Source organism: Schistocerca americana, chromosome 1 (genome assembly GCF_021461395.2).
Source record: "Schistocerca americana isolate TAMUIC-IGC-003095 chromosome 1, iqSchAmer2.1, whole genome shotgun sequence".
Classification (NCBI taxonomy): domain Eukaryota; kingdom Metazoa; phylum Arthropoda; class Insecta; order Orthoptera; family Acrididae; genus Schistocerca; species Schistocerca americana.
Window position 1 is genome coordinate 523918958 of NC_060119.1, and position 19306 is coordinate 523938263.

General features: G+C 42.0%; 1 protein-coding gene across 1 annotated transcript in view; it reads right to left on the bottom strand.

The window, feature by feature from the left end:
- Positions 1-666: 666 nt before the first annotated feature.
- LOC124624573 (acid sphingomyelinase-like phosphodiesterase 3a) overlaps positions 667-19306 on the bottom strand; it is a 1195211-nt gene continuing 1176571 nt past the window's right edge. The window contains exons 8-11 of the mRNA XM_047149115.1: positions 15778-15973; positions 13398-13513; positions 6700-6878; positions 667-1718 (exon numbers count right to left, since the gene is read on the bottom strand). Of these exons, the coding sequence (XP_047005071.1) occupies positions 1475-1718; positions 6700-6878; positions 13398-13513; positions 15778-15973 (735 nt within the window). The 3' untranslated portion in view covers positions 667-1474. The remainder of the gene's footprint in view (positions 1719-6699; positions 6879-13397; positions 13514-15777; positions 15974-19306) is intronic.

The window sequence follows — 19306 nt, forward strand, 5'->3', positions numbered from 1 at the left end:
TACCTCCCACGAAATTCAATGATGAATCATTTCTCGGTCAATTTCGCTTAATACATGTTCGAGATAATCCTTACTGGGAATGTGTTGGAGTAACAGTAGGAGAAATCAGTCACACATGTTTCGAACGTAAACTGTGTACAGACCAACAATTAGTCAGATACAACAATTATTCAGATTTTATCAACTAAGACTGACGAACGCAGCAGCTCCCTTCAACAAAACGATGTATTAATTTTAAAACCATTTTTGTAATTTCTAAATAAATGTAACCTAGTCCCATAAAATCCTAAAAACTTCCTGAAACACTGAGAAACAGCGGTATTGCTTTTAAAGTAAAATTCGATAATTTTAGTCAGTGACACGAAGTGTTTAGCTTCTCTGTATATAGTGCTACTGAAATAAGTATGATTTCTGATTCTGTTAAACTTGACCAAAGATAGTCTTATTGCTTGAGTTTTGTAATCCCGAAATCGCTCAGGTTTTTGTATGCACATCCTGTCGTCATATATTCGTTCATGTAAGACGTGTTTTTCAAGAGTATATTATCGGACGGAAGAAAGGGTGGTACAGGCAGAAAGGGCTAAAATTTATCATCAAGACACACTTTGTTATTTTAATAAGCAATATATATTTAAAGCAAAATACACAATAGTATCATTGGCCGTAATAATTCTTTACTTAACGAACACTCACAGTCAATAGTGAACATCGCATTTAATGATCATACTTCCAATATATCATACTTTTATAGACATCGATTTCAAAGGTCCAACTCCCCATATAAAACTGAGTATTTTACTTGCAAAAATAACACTTCATCATTGTAAATATTAATTATTTAGACACATCTAATACATATTTCTGGAGCGGTATCTATGGAAAATGTTGGGATCATCGAGGACTGACGTATCAGTGGTAACTACTACGCGTTCAGGTAACAATTAATTAACAATTAATATTTTGAAAATTACGGAAAATAAAATATATGTACGTAAACAACATTTTTTAATTAGCTGAATAGCGTTAGCTCCAATGTCAAGGGAAATGACTGCTGTTGTATTACTTCAACGGGACAAAGAAAACACACCTATGAGGAACACATTTACTCCAACTTTTATAAAGAGAATTCCCTTGGCAGTCATTGGATAATGGCTCGCACATCTAAGTAAGTCCTGTTATCACATTTCAATACTTATGCCTCGTGGTATTTCAACTTTTTTCTTCACATTAGTGTTTGCTATATGCGCCAGGTAACAAAAATAAACACAGAACCAGCCGAGCGAGCAGCAACAACGATCATCGCGAGTGGCGCCCCCCAAACTAGGGGGCCGTTTGATCCCGTCTGTGGAATGGTCGCGGCGCACCGGCACCTAGCAGGGTGTACCGAGGTATCCAGGTATCAGGGTACAGGGTACAGGGCACTAGGGTGCCGGACGCCGCCGGCAGGTGTTGGAGCCTGCGGCTACCCCGGCCGTCAGGACGAGGCGGCGGCCGCGTGCAGCAGCAGCAGCGGCAGCAGCGCGGCCACCAGCAGCGGGGACGGCGGCGGCCAGTGGGGGCGGGGCCGCGGCGCCGCCGACGTCAGCGAGCTGGCCGCCGTCTGCACGCAGTCGCGGTACGACGCCGCCTCCAGGCACGTCACGGCGCAGAAGTGGCGGTGCGCGCACGCCGCGTCGCAGCTGCCACCCTCCTGGCGCACCGACACGGCGCGCGAATACCTGCCCACGGCACAGTACACTCCTGTACAGCTCCTCTGAGGATGGTTCCCGCCAACAGAATCGAAACAGCCCCACATTTAAAGATAAAATCCTCTAGATTTATAAGAAATGATTTCAGGTGTAAGAGACACAGCAATCTCTTTTATTAAAAATTATAATGATCGTGATGTCAGGAGAAAATAAGTACTGCTTGATGATTACCTGTTTCGGCTGTGTAGTAGCCATCTTAAGATGATGCTTACTAAAGAATCGCTACATATCTACAATGTTTGGTGTGTACCCCAAATACACGAACAGTACTCAACGATATGCCGTACTAGTGTCCTATACGCACTCTCCTTTACAGATGAACTACATTTCCCTAAAAATCTCAAAATAAATCGAAGTCGACCATTCGTCTTCCCTGCTATAGTCCTCACAAACTCATTGCAGGTCGTATTTGTTTGCAAATATGCAATCAGCACACTACTGATGCTATAGTCGAATATTATGGGTTCAGCTTTTCTACATTTAGAGCTATCTGCCATTCATCACGCCGACTAGAAATTTTGTCGAAGTCATCTTCTAATACCTTACGGTCACTCAACGATGATACGATCCAGCACACCATAACATCATCAGAAAATAACCGCAGATTGCTACTCACCCTGTTGATCCGGTCGCTAATGTATATAGAAAATACCTGCGATGCTATTACACTTCGCAGGGACACTCCTGAGTGTACCTTTCCTATTACTTAAGAAGTTCAAATGGCTCTGAGCACTATGGGACTTAACATCTGTGGTCATCAATGCCCTAGAACTTAGAACTACTTAAACCTAACTAACCTAAGGACATCACACACATCCATGCCGAAGGACTTAAGAAGTCTTCAAGCCACTCACATATCTGCTAACCTATTCCGTATATTAGTTAACAAAAAATGGTTCAAATGGCTCTGAGCACTATGGGACTCAACTGCTGTGGTCATCAGTCCCCTAGAACTACTTAAACCTAACTAACCTAAGGACATCACACACACCCATGCCCGAGGCAGGATTCGAACCTGCGACCGTAGCAGCAACGCGGCTCCGGACTGGAGCGCGTAGAACCGCACGGCCACCGCGGCCGGCTATTAGTTAACAGTCGGCAGTGTGGCGCCATGCCAAATGCTTTACGCAAATCCAGGCATATGGAATTCGAATTAGCCTGCCGCCTATCGAGGAAACAGCAACCGGAGTTTCGTACGCCGGCCGGAGTGACCGAGCGGTTCTAGGTGCTACAGTCTGGAACCGCGCGGTCACTCCGGTCGCAGGTTCGAATCCTGTTCGGGCATGGATGTGTGTGATGTCCTTAGGTTAGTTAGGTTTAAGTAGTTCAAAGTTCTAATGGACTGATGACCTTCAAATGGCTCTGAGCACTATGGAACTCAACTGCTGTGGTCATCAGTCCCCTAGAACTTAGAACTACTTAAACCTAACTAACTTAAGGACATTACTCACATCCATGCCCGAGGCAGGATTCGAACCGGCGACCGTAGCGGTCACGTAGTTCCAGACTTTAGCGCCTAGAACCGCACGGCCACTTTGGCCGGCGACTGATGACCTCAGAAGTTAAGTCCCACAGTGCTCAGAGCCATTTGAACCATTTTTTTTTTAGTTTCGTAAGAGCGATGGTTTCCAATACCCTACTGATTTTTGCACAGAATATTTTTAATCTGAAGGGAATTTACGATATTCGAACTGAGAATACGTTCAAGGAGTCTGCAGCAACGTGATGTAAAGAGCATTGTTTTAATGTTCAAATGTGTGTGAATTCCTAATTTCAACGGTACCTAGACTTACACACTAATTAAACTAACTTGTGCTAAGAATAGCATTCACACCCATGCTCGAGGAAGGACTCGAAACTCTGGCGGGAGGGTCGCGCAATCCGTGACATTACGCCTCTAACCTAGCGGCCACTCCCCGCGGCGTTAAGAGTATTGGTTTGTAATTTTGTGAGTTGGTTTTTTCTTTTATCCATGATATATAATGGAATCACCTGTGCTTTTTCCGGTCACTTGGGACGTTGCGCTGGTTTTATACACTAACAGTTATCCTTTGAACAACTTTTGAATACTAACAAAATACATTCAGTAACGTTGTCGTTGTGACCAATATTTTACTCAAGCAACGATTCCTTAGTAAGCATGAAATAAAACCGCTAATCATCCAGCTGGAATCAGCACGATTAAAGTATTCGACAAAACATTCTGGGTTGTTAGGCGACGTCATGTTCCACCTCTAATTTCTTCTGCAAAACCAACGATTCGACCCCTCTGCTGCTATATTCTGATCTCTTCGTGTCTCCATTTGGCTAAACCATTCCAGCAGCAGCGTCACGTTCAGTTTTAAAAGAGTTTTCTCCTCCTTGTTCTAAACAAATGGCGTAATTGAGTGAAAATCTATCGGGTTCCATTGGTGAACTATCGTACTTCGATAAGCAGCGGTAACAAGGAGAAAAAGAGAAAGAAAATATGTATGAAAATATGTCGTGGCGTGGGCAAGGCTTCGCATACTGTTTTAGGGTATCTGCTTCCTAGACGGCGGGAAGCTTTCGTTATTACTCACCTTATTTATCGAAGAAAAGTCGGAGAGGCGGTTGAGATCTATAAGGGGACGACGGCTATAGGCTTCTAGATTCATACATTTCCGCTATCCGGAAAGTAAATACTCAGCCACGATGGACAAGGAGTACAAACAAGTACCAGGCAGTAACAGCACGACAATAATATTTTGTTCCTCGTTTCCCCTGTGTGTCTCTGAATATTAGTACCGCCTACGTAATAACGCTGGCCCACCACTAATAGCTGCATAAATTTCATTCCCAACAGAGGGATCGAAATTTCTGTAGTGAAGTAGAAATTCGAAGAGGAATATAACGTGGCCTAACTACCTAGAAGATTTTGCCGCCATTGGCAACGACCACTTTAGGTTACAGATATGCATATACAAATTCATCGACGTATGTTCCTTTGATCGATCTAACTTGAGTTGTGGAGAGAGCACTACGTCGCAGTTATAAATCTGCTATAGTCAACTAATGTCTGATTTAGATTAATTGACATATAACGTACAAGATCCAATGCTACGCCGTCTCCGCCACACTTGCTGTCTGCGATTAGCTACGTCAGCGCTTCGCTATCAGCAGCGATATAAAATCTCTGTCCATCACAATAATGATTTCAAAAAATGTGGCATCCAATACTGTATGCATTTCTTCTGTAACCGTATGAAAAATTTGGCTTTTGAAAGTTTCTCAGCGAACTTACTTACGGAATAATCACTCTTCTGAAGATAATTGCGGAAATCATAGTAATATCAACTTCACTGCAAAGTGTCATTTGGTGCTCATCAGTTACGATCTAATTGACGTCTTTTATTTTCAGAGTGAATCTTACATTCTGAAGCGGAGTATCCGCTGTTATGAAACATCCAGACATTTGCACACGCGATATCGAGGTACGGTTGTCAAAAAAACGAAATCTACAGGTCGTTGGGCAAAGATACCACCCCTATGCAGCCCTGTAATATGTGACTGCAATTACACCCACTCTTGGTGTGGGTCACTTCTTGCCTGTTACACAATGTAATAGTCTCCTGCTGGTGCGACTGACCGTGGTCGACCACCTCATCTCCTCCGGGCAAAAGTGCTCCACAGTGCATGCTCATGCTCCATATGCACGTGGAACAATGCTGTGGGCATACCAAACCGCTGCGCAACACCAGTCACACTTAGTCTTTCTACCAGGTGCCCTGTGATTCTTCCCAGATGTTATCTCCGGGCCACATTGTAATGAAGAACACCACCACAGTGCACAGCAGGTTTTCGATGACCGGCACATACTGTCTTTCGCAATCTGTGACAATATCTCGAATAAAACAGTGACCCGAATATAGAATAAATTTACTTTACTTTACGTCTATGGTTACAAACTTTTTGTCAACAGATTACCGATTTCGGTCTGTAACGACTACCTTCAGATCTGTTTTACCAAAACAATGTCCTAATGTACTGCAGCCGTACTGGCATCGTCAAATGTTAAATGCAACATCAGCACCAGCATCGTCGTATATGTATGAATAACAGCACATGCAAGACTCATCTTGTTAGCAGCACTACTGCAGGGTGTAGCGTTATAATCACGCTGGCCTCACGCCATGTGACGCGCAACTTTCTGCACGTGACTGGGAGACCTCTGGCAATAATCTCCTAGACTTCCATCCATTTTCCACTAAATTGTTAAAATGTTATGTTACTTTATCTATCTCTTCCTTAAGTTTTGTAGAGTAGTGTAGTAAAGCATGTTCGAGAAATTATAGAGGAGAGAGACTTGAGGAATATCCTAAGCCCGATGAAGGAAAATCGAGAATTCGTGAGGCGACACAACAGTAATCTCTATACACGAATGAGAAGATCACAGACGTAAGAGGATGTCTGCTTTCAATGGGGCGTCCCCGACAACGGTCCTTCAAGGTTCAACAGTTGGATCTTGCGTTAGTTTCTGAACAAGAAAACCATGAAGAAGTTTGTTACTGAGGAGGAAAAAGACTTGCAGCAATTAGAGGTAGCATTGCAGGTTATTCTTAAACGTATTTCGCCCAAAAGAAACTCCAAGACCATCTTGGTTTCCAAGGAAATCCAAGTTTAATTGCTGGCATGACGTGGACAAACGACGAAGGAAAATCGCAGTAAACGAATAAGGGAATACTGGGCTCTATTTCGTAAGAAAAGGAGAACTTCGTTCGAAATGGTGTGTTCTAGAGGCAAATAATACAAAAAGATGAAGTGGGGCGCTTATTTCAAAAAGAAATACTTCACAAGCCACCTATCAACCAACGATTTCGCCTTCGAAAGTAGTGGAGAAGGTCATAATGACAGTGTAGAAACTGACCATTACTACAGCTGCGACGGGCCTGCATGGGTGAGAGGATGAGGTGGAGGTGTGGCGGGTACTCACTTCTGGACGAGCTCCTGGCGCGCGGGGTCCTTGAAGGAGACAGCGAGCGCGGCGAGCGCCTCGGCCGACACGTTGGGCAGCCCGTAGTAGGAGCGCAGGGAGTACTCCGACTGCCACTCGGGCGCCTCCTGCGTGTTGGCCGCCGCCAGGTCCAGGTAGAACTGCTCGTAGTCCTGGATCTGCGGGCATCGACAAAGTGTCAGCATGAAAAATTAAAAAAAAGGCGTGTAATGTATAGCATTAATGAGCAAAATTCAACAGTATTGTACAATACACCTTAGAAAATTTACCTAGAGTAGGCATTGTCTTAAGCAGAAGCGACTCTTAAAACTAAGTTTTAACTGTATATTCTGATCATGCTGTCGCTCATTTGAAGAGCAAAACCGGTCATAATGGAATGTGCGACTTGTGGCTGTATTCTAAAACTTATCTTAGAATGTTACAATATCTGATCAGAAGAAGCAGGAAAACCTTATGGAATGCGGAATTGATCAGTGGATGTCATGATAGGTGGACTCGCCAGTATAAAACGAGACGAGAAATGCTGAATTGTCAGCAGAGAACCAATAATATTATCTTGGAACTCTTCCATCTGGTCCGTGTTTGAATGGGTTAACAGTAATATCAGAAATCGTGTCCGCTTTGATGCAAAACACCTTGTTATTCGTTTATTTCTTTGTGTATAAATGTATGTATAAATGAAAACAACACTCTGCAACTACACACTCTTTACCGCTCTGAGAGGATTGACCAAGGACACAGAACATATAGCACACACTCGCAAAAGAACCACTTTTCCATCACACACAGAGACATAAATAATAAACAGAAGTCGTCGTAATTCGCGCTGCAGTTTTTCATAGCCTTTCTCGCCACATGCGATACGCCTCTCGCGACACACGCGAACAGCAAGTTGGCGTAATATTCTGGATCAGAAACAAAGTGCAAACGTTTTGTTATTCTGTGTATAAAGGCGGCCACATACCAGCCAATGAACGTGAGTACACGAACAGCTAAGCAACACCTCAGTACACACCAAATAACTATTTTCCACAACACTACCACAACCGCAAGTATATACTGCTGACATATGAAGGTCACATTTTAGTATTTGTTTACTAACAGACGCTCACATGGTTGCAGATGACACGATGTTCGCTAAGTAAAAAGACGGCAACAGAAAAAAAGAAGAGCAGAGAAAATATGTCGCAAACAGCACCAATAATTCCTTAAAACATGCTATATACAATAAATAAGGTAGTATGAAAGTATCAATAGAAGACTATATTTGAAAACACGAATTGTAAAAATGTAATAATATTTTACTGTGTTTGTACAACCATGCTATTTTCTGCATGTTTTAGATTAAAAAACCCCACTGATGATGGCGATATTTGTCGCCGAAACTAGTTTGGAATTATAAAGAAATAAACGAATAACAAGGTGTTTTGAATCAAGGCGGACTCGATTTCTGATATTACTGTCAGCAGAGAAGTAGTCACAGCAGACTGAGTCATTCAGAAGAGCTCATTCACCTCGAACGTCATTGGATGTCACCTAACAAATGCATCAGTGACATTTCAACACTTCCAAAGCTAGACAGTTCTACGGTTTGTGATGTGACTGTAAACGCGAAGAAACAACAACAGGTAAACCAAGGCCAACCAGATTTCATGTACTGATGGACCTGGCTCGTCGAACATTGCGGACAGCGTTTGTGAAAAATCGCATGAAATCAACGGATCTTGTTTGTCTGCGCTGTAACTGCGTTATTGTGCCTGCGTGCCTGTGCTGCTTGTTCGCTTGTGCGGTGCTCATTCACTAGTATGGCACTGTATTTTCGTCTATTTCTCTACTCTTGTGGATGCTGTGGTTGAGCGAGCGTGAGAATTCCAATATGTGATTGCTAAGAGCGACCCTGATTATTAATTATTGGCAAAACATCAGTGTATGCACTGGATAACTCGACCAACACACACACACACACACACACACACACACACACACATATATATACATATATATATATATATATATATATATATATATATATATAACTGCCTTACCCAGTAATGGGACGGGGCCGTAACTGCTACTATTTTTCAAGCCTATTCTTATACTCCTACTTGTTTATCACGAGAGTGATTGGCTAGTTATTTTGGTATTACTTAATAAAGTAATAAGAGACTTTGTACTTCTTTATAATTACGAATTTCAGCTGAATAATAATCAATAGAATAGGAGAGTAATTGAAATTCCAGCTGATTTCACGTGATAGAATGTTATTACAAAATTAGATGGCATAATTGGACATACTCTTTAATAATTCATCTACACTATTAGCGCCGGCCGCTGTGACCGAGAGGTTCCAGGTGCTTCAGTCCGGAACCGCGCATCTGCTACGGTTTCAGGTTCGAATCCTGCCTCGGGTGTGGATGTGTGTGATGTCCTTTGGTTAGTTAGGTTTAAGTAGTTCTAAGTCTAGTTGACTGATGACCTCAGCTGTTAAGTCCCATAATGCTTGGGGCCATTTTATTTACACTATTAGCGGTGCTGCAATGTACTGAAATTTCTAACTGGTCTCGTACTATTAACCTATTGTCACTCTATAAGGAGGGGAAGGGAATTTATTACCACACTCTAGAGCACAATCTTTCCTTGCGTATACTCGCTGAAGTACACAGTGAAGCACTATGCAGAATGCCGCTACTATATAAATTGAAGCAGAAGTGCGATAGTACAGAGCTGGAAGGCTACCCACGGAGATGCCTGAGCACGCAACATTGAATTGCGCTCCTGAGACGAACCAAAGAGGGGGATTGTTCGTGATCACTCTCTGTGATGATAAACTGCATTTTACTACATCTTACGATCTTCCAGGAGAGCCTCTACACTGCGTCCTTTCCTCAGCGCGTCCCTGGCTATGAATCCAAAAGCCACGCTATCGTCCAGCCATCACTACCGTTGTTCGAAATGTCAAGTTCCTATTGGCTGAAGGCCAACCATTGCCCTCTACTCTCCTCAGAAGTGATGTCTCTGAGGCCTCCTGTTCGGGGTAGCCGCGCAGTCAGGGGCGCCTTGCCACGGACCTCGCGGCTCCCCCCGGCCGAGGCTCGCGTCCTCCCTCAGGAATGGGTGTGTGTGTTGTCCTTAGCGTAAGTTAGTTTAAGTTACATTAAGTAGTGCGTAAGCTTAGACCGATGACCTCAGCAGTTTGGCCCCATAATACCTTAACACAAATTTCCAAATTTTGTCTAAGGTCTCTCAAGCAATGCCTGGGTTTAGTTTCTCTAGTTTGTGTTTTGAGAAGGCTACTGTATCTACTGACAATCCATGAAACAGCCCTTCACTTTCCTAAGGCCATGATATTCACGTAACATGCCCTATTACTCACTTACACATTGCCAAAGTTATATAAATAAAACACTTAGTTGCCTTTCGCCATGTTCATCAGTTAGGTTCTTGACATAACAAGTGAGGAAAGACTCTTGTTTCATCATACGGTAATGCTGCAATCAGCTGACTGATATCCATCAACTGGGATTTATTCAACTGAGGCATGATTTGTGTTCTGCCACAGGGAAGAGTATTGACTTGGCGTTTTAACGTGTAGTCAAATGGTATAGAGCGTGCAGTAACCACTGTGATTTCTGACGTGTTCGACATGGGATATTATGACCAATCCCGAAGTGCATCATTTGCACGTCCCAAGAGAGATTAGTGCTTCGAGAAGGTACTCCGCACTGATGTTTTGTTAACTCTGTCGGATTAACCCACAGTTTAAGTTATTTGCAAACTATTGTAACTGGTTTGTTAAGTGAAACTATCCGTACCGGAACGTTGTTCACATTCACGTAAATTGATATTGATAACGCGTTGATAACACGTTGCGTTGATGAAATGTTGTTGTCTTGTGTTTAATGCTCAAGTATTTGAGGTAAACCTTTGAGCAGTGTTTAAATTTTATTTATACCATATGTGCGGATGATGATAATTTTGTAACCTGTCCGCATGGTGCAGTGGAACCAGCTGGATGTGCAGCAGCAGCCAATCCTCGAGAACGACTGTCTGGAATCCAAACCCAGGCCGACTGATGTTCTTTTTAAGAGAAAAGACTCTGTTCGTAATTTCTAAAAATTTTTATACAATTGACAGTTTTTGTAATTAATTGTAATGTCGGTTTTAAATATTTCTTGTTACAAAATTTCTTTGGGAGATCTGTTTTGCAGTTGTTGATGGCTTCCTCTTGTTTCTGCCACAAGTTTATTTTTGGTGATACTGTATTTTAATATATTTGTTTCCTTTAGCTCAAGACTCGAAGTTTTTTAAGGGAAGCCCTAAGGAGCTATCATCTGAAGTTTACTATTGCCTTACTGGAATAAGTTACAGAATTTTATAATTGGTAACTCCATCAATCAATCCAATCCTTCCTCCCTAATGGTAGTACCACCACAATACGTACAGAGAACAATATGAGGTTCGAAACTTCCTGGCAGATTAAAGCTGTGTGCCGGACCGAGACTCGAACTCGGGGCCTTTGCCTTTCGCGGGCAAGTGCTCTACCAACTGAGCTACACAAGCACGACTCACGCCCCGTCCTAACAGCTTTACTTCTGCCAGTACCTCGTCTCCTACTTTTCAAATTTTGCAGAAGCTCTCCTGCGATCCCTGCAGAACTAGCACTCCTGAAAAAAAGGAGACGAGCACTTGCCCGCGAAGGCAAAGGTCCCGAGTTCGAGTCTCGGTCCGGCACACAGTTTTAATCTGCCAGAAAGTTTCATATCAGCGCACACTCTGCTGCAGAGTGAATATCTCATTCTGGAATATGAGTTTCGTTTACAACAGTGTTTGGTCCTTGACACTTCCTAGCAGATTACTGCTGTGTATCGGTTCGGAAGTGCTAGTCCTACAAGGTATGCGGGAGAATTTCTGTGATGTTTGGCAAGTAAGAGAGAGGTAGTGGCGGAAATGAAGCTGTGAGGTCGCGTCATGTGTCGTCTTTAGACAGGGCACCCAACAGATCACCTGTTCGTACAATGCAAAGATTCTAGGTTCGAGACTTTGTCCGGCACACAGTTTTAATTTGCAAGGACGCTTCAAATCAGTGAACTTACGGAAGCAGAGAGAAACGCCATTCTTCAACATGTTCGGAAGGTTGCTGTACAGTTACAAGATGTGTCGCAAATTACTTCTACCATGAGCTATACAAGTCTACTGGAAAACACTTGTAGCGCATCTGCCTGCGATATGTTTTTTGACGTAAGCAATTATTTCAGCTTTTTGGTAACAAAGCGTGTATGGACCATGGCGATTTCCTATTCTCCAGAGAAAAAAGTCTGTGGGAATGAGATCCCGTGGACGAGGGTGTATAGGTTTTTTGAAAAGACACGTTCCCCAAAAGACCGTTCCAGGCGACGCATAGTGTTGCGGTGCGCGCACTAACGCAATGTCGTTGAAACCACGATTAGTTTATTTCGTCGCCCTGTATCTGGCCTATGAATTGGTATATCATTAAACAGTAACGTTCTTTGAAACTTCCTGGCAGATTAAAACTGCGTACCGGACCGAGACTCGACCTCGGGACCTTTGCCTTTCGCCGGCAAGTGCTCTACCATCTGAACTACCCAAGCACAACTCACGCCCCGTCCTCACAGCTTTACTTCTGCCAGTATCTCGTCTCCTACCTTCGAATCTTTACAGAAACTCTCCTTCGTATCAGCGCACACTCCAGTGCAGAGTAAAAATCTCATTCTAGTAACGTTCATTGTCCACAGTTTCTTCAAAAAATAAATGGAGCAGTAGTGCATCGTCTGGGTACTCCTACCCCCACTCCGATTCTATGACCATGCAATGGCGTTTCAAGCACAGCACAGGGATTCTGCGCTTTGTTTGTTAACGCGAACGGAGAGATGGCACCAGGCCTCGTCTGCATATTAAGTGACATCAAGAATTTCGTTGGTGTTCATGTCAATAAAATATATAGTTCAATTATAGTAAAGGATTGGCTTTCCAAGATGGGGCATCCTTCAATAACTGCACTGCTGACTAAGAAACAGCAACCACTATATACGCTGTTGCAAGTCCAATATCTTTTTGACAACTTGTGCAATGATTTTCCTGTAGTCCGCTGGATAGTTTCAGAAACACTCAACAGCTTCTGTTCGTTTAGTTTATGTAATCTTCAAGTTCTTTTGGCATCCATCACTAAGCCTGTCTCTCGAAATTTCTCAACGAATCGACGAACCACAATGCGATGGGGTACAACTGTTTCTGGGAATTTTTCAGCAGATGCCTCCTGAGCTAAATCTGCGTACTAGATTTTATCGCATTGCCAAAACACATATTCAGTTACAATAATGCGTTCCTCAGTTAGAGGCAGCATAATTTAAAACGAAAGAAAACGTCAAAAACTACATTTCGAATTCAATAGCTTTCATCAGCTGAGCGAAAACGTCAAATTTTAAGCAAGAATATAACGAATTAAAAGAGAATCGCTTATCTGGGAAAATCAGTTCTGCCGACTTTTGTTCTGCGAGCTTTATTTCAAACTTCCAACAGAATCTACATCCGTGTATTCTAAGGCTTATCTTTGCTTGGAGATAGAGAGAAAGTAGAGACAGAGAGACAGAGACAGACAGACAGACAGATGATGTAACTGAGCACGCCCTGTCAACGTGCCAGAGACCGACGCAACGTACCTGGCCATTGTCTGTGTTGAAGGTGTAGAGCCGGAGTCCCGGGTTGATGGCGGCGCCGTGCTGCCTCCGCGGGGTCACTGCGGGAGCCACCATCAACCACGACACGGGACGACGGCCTGAGGAATGCGCAAAAAAATGTTTTGAAACGACAATTTCTCATTATCTCATGACAAACAAAATGGTATCAAATTGCCAAAATAAAATAAGCCAAAATTCACAGGAAAGACAGTACGAAGAAAAATCGGTAACGGTCTTAAGTCTTTATTTAGGAACCATAAGATACAGTTAAAACACGGAAAACGAGAAACTCATTGTCTGCCGAGTACACTGAGAGTGTTTCGCGGAAACCATTGGCACTTCAATTTTATATTTGCGCACCCCCCCCCCCCCCCCCCCCAAGCATACACACAGACTTCCTCTGCTTCACTCCATACTTTGTAAACTTTGGCCGAAATGACGCCTGCAGTGTGACGTTATATCAAAGATGAAAGGAAAATTTTTAAAAAAAGGTGTTAAATATTGACTTTTAGTATTCTATTGTACTTGTACTTGTCTCACCATTACAGTCTGCAGCATTCATGCAGCTCCTGCCTTAACAAGTTACTATTGATAATCTTTCAATGTGGTTAGTGTGAACGCCAATAGGGTTTCAAGAGCGTGAGGAATAGCTAGCTGTCCAACCATTCTGCTACTTTCCGATATTTTAATACTCAGCAAGCAAGCGATGGTACCACACTTCCTTCCACAGTAAGACTTCTGTGGTTTCTGGTTGACGGGTACCAACATGTCTCTGTGTTCTAATCACTTCTATCCACTGTGTGCACATACGTGCATTACCTCTGCGTTCCCCTTTCGGGCCAAATGTGTGGGTTAGAAGAAAAAGCGACAGTTCTGCCCCAAACGGATTTCAGTGTTCATATTGTACCATTTGACTAGCAGCGATTGTTGACAAATGTTCCGATTTTTAAGATCGTTTCGATAAATGACGTTACCGTTACACAGGAGAGACATTTCACGAGTTTTAACATATTGACCGAATATTTCGAACAGCGTCCCCAATTCTCTATAATACAGTACGATTTCAGAAGCCGCTGAAGTACAGAAATACATCTGTTTTGTTCTTATTTGGCTGCACTAGGCTTTCCGTTTCAAGTATAGTATTTTCTTCAATATTCAGTAAACATAGTTATTTCCTTCATGTATAGCCACTGCCTCAAAGGAAAACATAAAAAGGGCAGTGAACTAATAATTAATGTTGTTATTTTTTATTAATAAAGAGGTTTTAAGAATTTCCTTGGTATGTTACACTAAACCCTATTATCAAAATTAGTTTATGCAAGAAATTATCCATAGCAAAATATATTGTCATTTTTCATTGAGCAACTTTCAATATTTTACCATCTATATTCATATTACATTTCATCCGTTCAGTTTTATTTGATTCCCCAACTTGGCCTGCATTTTTCCTAATTTCGTACGAGTAAGTCAATTGACTACTTTCTGTCATCCTTCTATCTGTCGTCCTGAGCCACGGAACTCGCTTTCTACTTCGACACCCAGTTGTAAGCATTTACCTACACAATAATACTTTGAACGCACTTTTAAAGCACGTTTGAGTGATTTGCCTGTCAGTACTTTTAAACTTCTGCATCTGTATACGAAAGGAAGAGTTTACATCGCCATTTGCCTAACCCAATTATTAAATTCTCGTGGTTTGCCAAAATCATGATCATGATCACAACGAATATCATTCTTGTTAAAGCACCACCTCACTCAATTTTTGCGTACTCTACAATAAATTATCTTGTTTTATCGTCATAATTTTCTCCAAGAAACAGAAAAAAAAGATGCAGTTATAGTTTATCTCCAGTGAGTTTTGGCGTGTCCATCCTTGTCAAGAAATTATCAACTGAGCTCGGCACCTGAAAACAGATAGTCTGGCGTATCTTTGAATGCGTGAGTGTGGGAGACACCAAGTAATTTCCGTACTTAAGGTTTGTTAATAAATTTCAATTATTTTTAAAATAATTTCAAAAAGAGTGGGTGAAGTACCAGGGGCTTATAGTAAGCTTGAGAAGCGTAGTGAGATGGCAATGTCAAATTTTAACACAGCAAAACATTGGTGTAATGATCATCACAGGAGTCTTTCTGTTATCCACACATGTCTGATTGGCTGTTGCTTACGTGATAAGACAAGTCATATGTTGAGAAAGCTTTGCAACAGGCTTTTGCTTACGTGTTCAGAGAAAGCTTTGCAGAGATATAGGCAGTGAAACACACAGTAAGGTTTCATTAGAGGCTATACCAGTAACTTCATATTTTGGTACACCAGTGTGACAAGCCTTATTAATTAGAAAGCGAATGGTCTCGTGGTACTGACCTTCTGCGTCGAACATGATGCGGAAAGAGTCGGCATGCAAGTGGCCGAAGAACTGCCCCGTGATGACGTCGTGGTACTGCCGCACCAGGCGCAGGTACTTGCGCGTGAACCGGGAGTCGAAGGAGGAACCTGGATGTGCGGATCCGTGTGGCATGCGGTCGTCCACCCCCGGCGGCACATGGCCTACCAGAAACACCTGAGGACAACACGAGGGCGGCGCTTGCAGTCCGAAAAGTTTCAGCACTTTGACCGTTTCCGGTCAAATGCAGTTGTACGTTGATACGTAACTGTACTCTGTTCTGGACACCGCTGTAAAGAATGCGCGCAACGACAATTGTGTCGTGTGCTGAACAGAGTAGCACCGCTCAATATTCATTTTCATGGGAGTAACAGCTTCATCATTTTAACTGTGTTTAATGTTAATGAGTTCAATTGCCGTAAATATATTAAATCTTCTACTCCCCTCAATTCACTCATACCGTCGATTTCCTTCAATTAGTATCAGTAGCTGCTCTAATGATAATCCACTAAATCTGTTATTGTGTATGAAAATACTGAAATGCATGTTTCTTCATGATACATTGACCCGTGGGCTGTTACGATATGCAATTGACCCTCTTTGTCTGTAGCTAAGCAACGTCCCACTTCGCGTCTCGCCAGAGGCATGCGGTCGCTTTGCTTTGCCGACTTCGTGGCGATCACCACCCGCTGGCTTTGTGCGGTTGACCACCGATAAGTGAGGACGTCCCTACAAGGGCGAGTGCTCGTCCTTATTTGGGACCTAGAGGCCAAAATTAAGTATCATTTTGAGCAAAAGAGTGTGTTGCTAATCTGTGTATTTACGTGCCTGAAAGAGACATCGCTCGTCTTTGGAGGAAGACGGCCATGTTATTTCGTCTGCTGTTTTGTGCCTACAGAAATCACGGCAAAGTTGAATGGCTCAGCCGTATGGTGAGCATCTAAATATGTAGACTGTAAGAGTTGCTATTCGGATTTCTCCGTTGTTCTAGATGGTTCATTATAAGGTGTGTTTTACGTGTGAGTTAATTCCAATGTTATTTAAAGGACTTAAGTGTTTGTAATAACTTACATTGTTAAAATTCTTTATGTCACTGTTTTAGCTATCTTTTGAATTTGAGCCCATTTATGAATTATAAAATTTATTGGTCCTAGCTTTTTACTCGGCATTAATTTTGCATTTCATTTTCTTAAGAGACGTTTATACAGCGTTAGTAGTTAAATTTTATGTATAGATTCTTTTATGAAAGGAAGGAATAGGAAATTTCTCCGCAGAAAGTCGGCCGCTGTGGCTGAGCGGTTCTAGGCGCTTCAGTTCAGAACCGCGCTGCTGCTACGGTCGCAGGTTCGAATCCCGCCTCGAGCATGGATGTGTGTGATGTCCTTAGGTTAGTTAGGTTTAAGTAGTTCTAAGTCTAGGGGAATGTTGACCTCAGATGTTAAGTGCCATAGCGTTTACAGTCATTCCATTCTCCGCAGAATCTGCGAAGAAAGTAATATACGGGGAACACTGACAAGAAGAAGAGACAGGTCGATAGGACATTTCTTAAGACATCAGGAAATAACTGTCAATGGCAAAAATCCGCTATCTGTAAAAATTATTTATTTCTAAAAAGGAAAACACTACCCGGTTTCAGAACTTACGTCCATCTTCAGGCGCATAATAAAATGTGAGTCCACGATGGATGCATAACTGATATTAAAATAGGATAAAACATATATGATTTTAACATTTTTATCCTTAGTTTTGCACACTGTTCGGACTCACATTTTATTATGCGCCTGAAGATGGGCGTACGTTCTGAAACCGGATAGTGCTTTTCTTTTTAGAGATATCCGCTATAGCGGATTTTATCATTGACTATGAATAATAGTTGTGGATGTCCTGTGAAGAGAAATGTATATCAGGGAATAACTTTCGTGCTACTGGAGGGTGCTGAGAGAGCAAAAGCTATTGAGCAAGACATAGTTAGATACATCTAGAAAATAATTGAGGACGTATGTTGCCAGTGCTTATCTGAGATAAAAATGTTGGCACAGGAAAGGAATTCATGGCGGGCAGTATACAACCAGTCAAAAGTCTGATGACTCAGAAAAGTCGATCATCCAGTCAAACTATCGAAGGTGCAGGCGCTCATCTGAAGTAGGTTATTCCTATACATGAAGTTATATACCTGATTTAGATAAAGAATGGCGTTTATTGTTCAACAGTGTGACGTACTAGACGTAATAACTGGGGGCTAGCTTTGATCCTCTACGGTGCACCCGTTTCAGTGACCTATGATGGCGGAATTTCCGTCATCACAATTCAGGCATGAATAAGGGTAACATCGTGTAGGTTCCGGTCGGTAGATTACATGCCCGGTAGCTAACTTCAACAGTAGTGATCAGGACGCTGGATAATGACATTAAGAAGCACTTCTGCTTCTCTTTTTATTGTATGCTGCTGTAGGTTGCGTTAGTCTCTGAGATTTACCCGACTTCAGGCATGCAGGCGTATCTAAACTAACTTTTAAAGAGAGTAAACTGTAGCCACATAGAGAATGGCAGAACTATTTAAGTAATATTGAATGCAATCACTCTTAAGTAGATGTAATTTACGAACCAACAATTTGCGTTGCACAGAGGTTGCTAAACTTAGAATACCATTCACGTATTTGCTCTCTTAATATTAGAAAACTTAATAACAAAAAATTGGCAGTTTGTTTTTCTGGTGTCCTCTACAAGCTATTTCTTTGATTAGATCATGATATTCTCTTAGTAATGCTTAATTTCCTGGAATTAATGATAGTATTGAAGACTTTGGTTTGAACCATAATCAACGAAAAGAATGTAGAATGCGGTTCTGGATAATTCGAACGAAGTAGTAAAGGGATGAAATATGACTCAATGAAACATTTTGTATACCACAGTGTTCCAGGCTAGCTTCTAACCCTTAAAAATGTAAGAAGCGTGTTGGTTGTTAGCGTAGTTTTTCAGATAACCATTACATTTTTTCTACATTCTGCATTTTGTACATTCAAAGTACATTCACTTCTTAACAAATATTATATTATTACCTATAACGTATGACCATGCCCTATGAAGGAGGCAGAACCTTTAAGATTGTGTAATATACACGTTGCGACAATTTCAAGCAGAAGGAGCACGTTATGTAGCTTCTGTGAATGAGAAATTCATCATCTTTCGCTCTTCACACAGTTGCAAGTTCTGCAATGTAACAAATATTGCATATTTGCGCTCATACGTTTTTTATCGTTTAGTGTTTTCAATGCTTCCTCACTTAGGGTGAGAACATTCAGTTTACAAAAGAGTATTGCGATAATATGTAGTCTTCACCTTGCGTGTGCCTCTTCAGGAAAATAGGCTTTTTACCAGACTGTCTGAATACGCCCATTAATTACAATTGTCATAATTAATCTATCAAACTTCGAAAACATTTAACATTTCTGGGACTACGACAGCAGAGAGAAATTCCCTCACCACCAGCACACAGTAAAGCGGTATGACG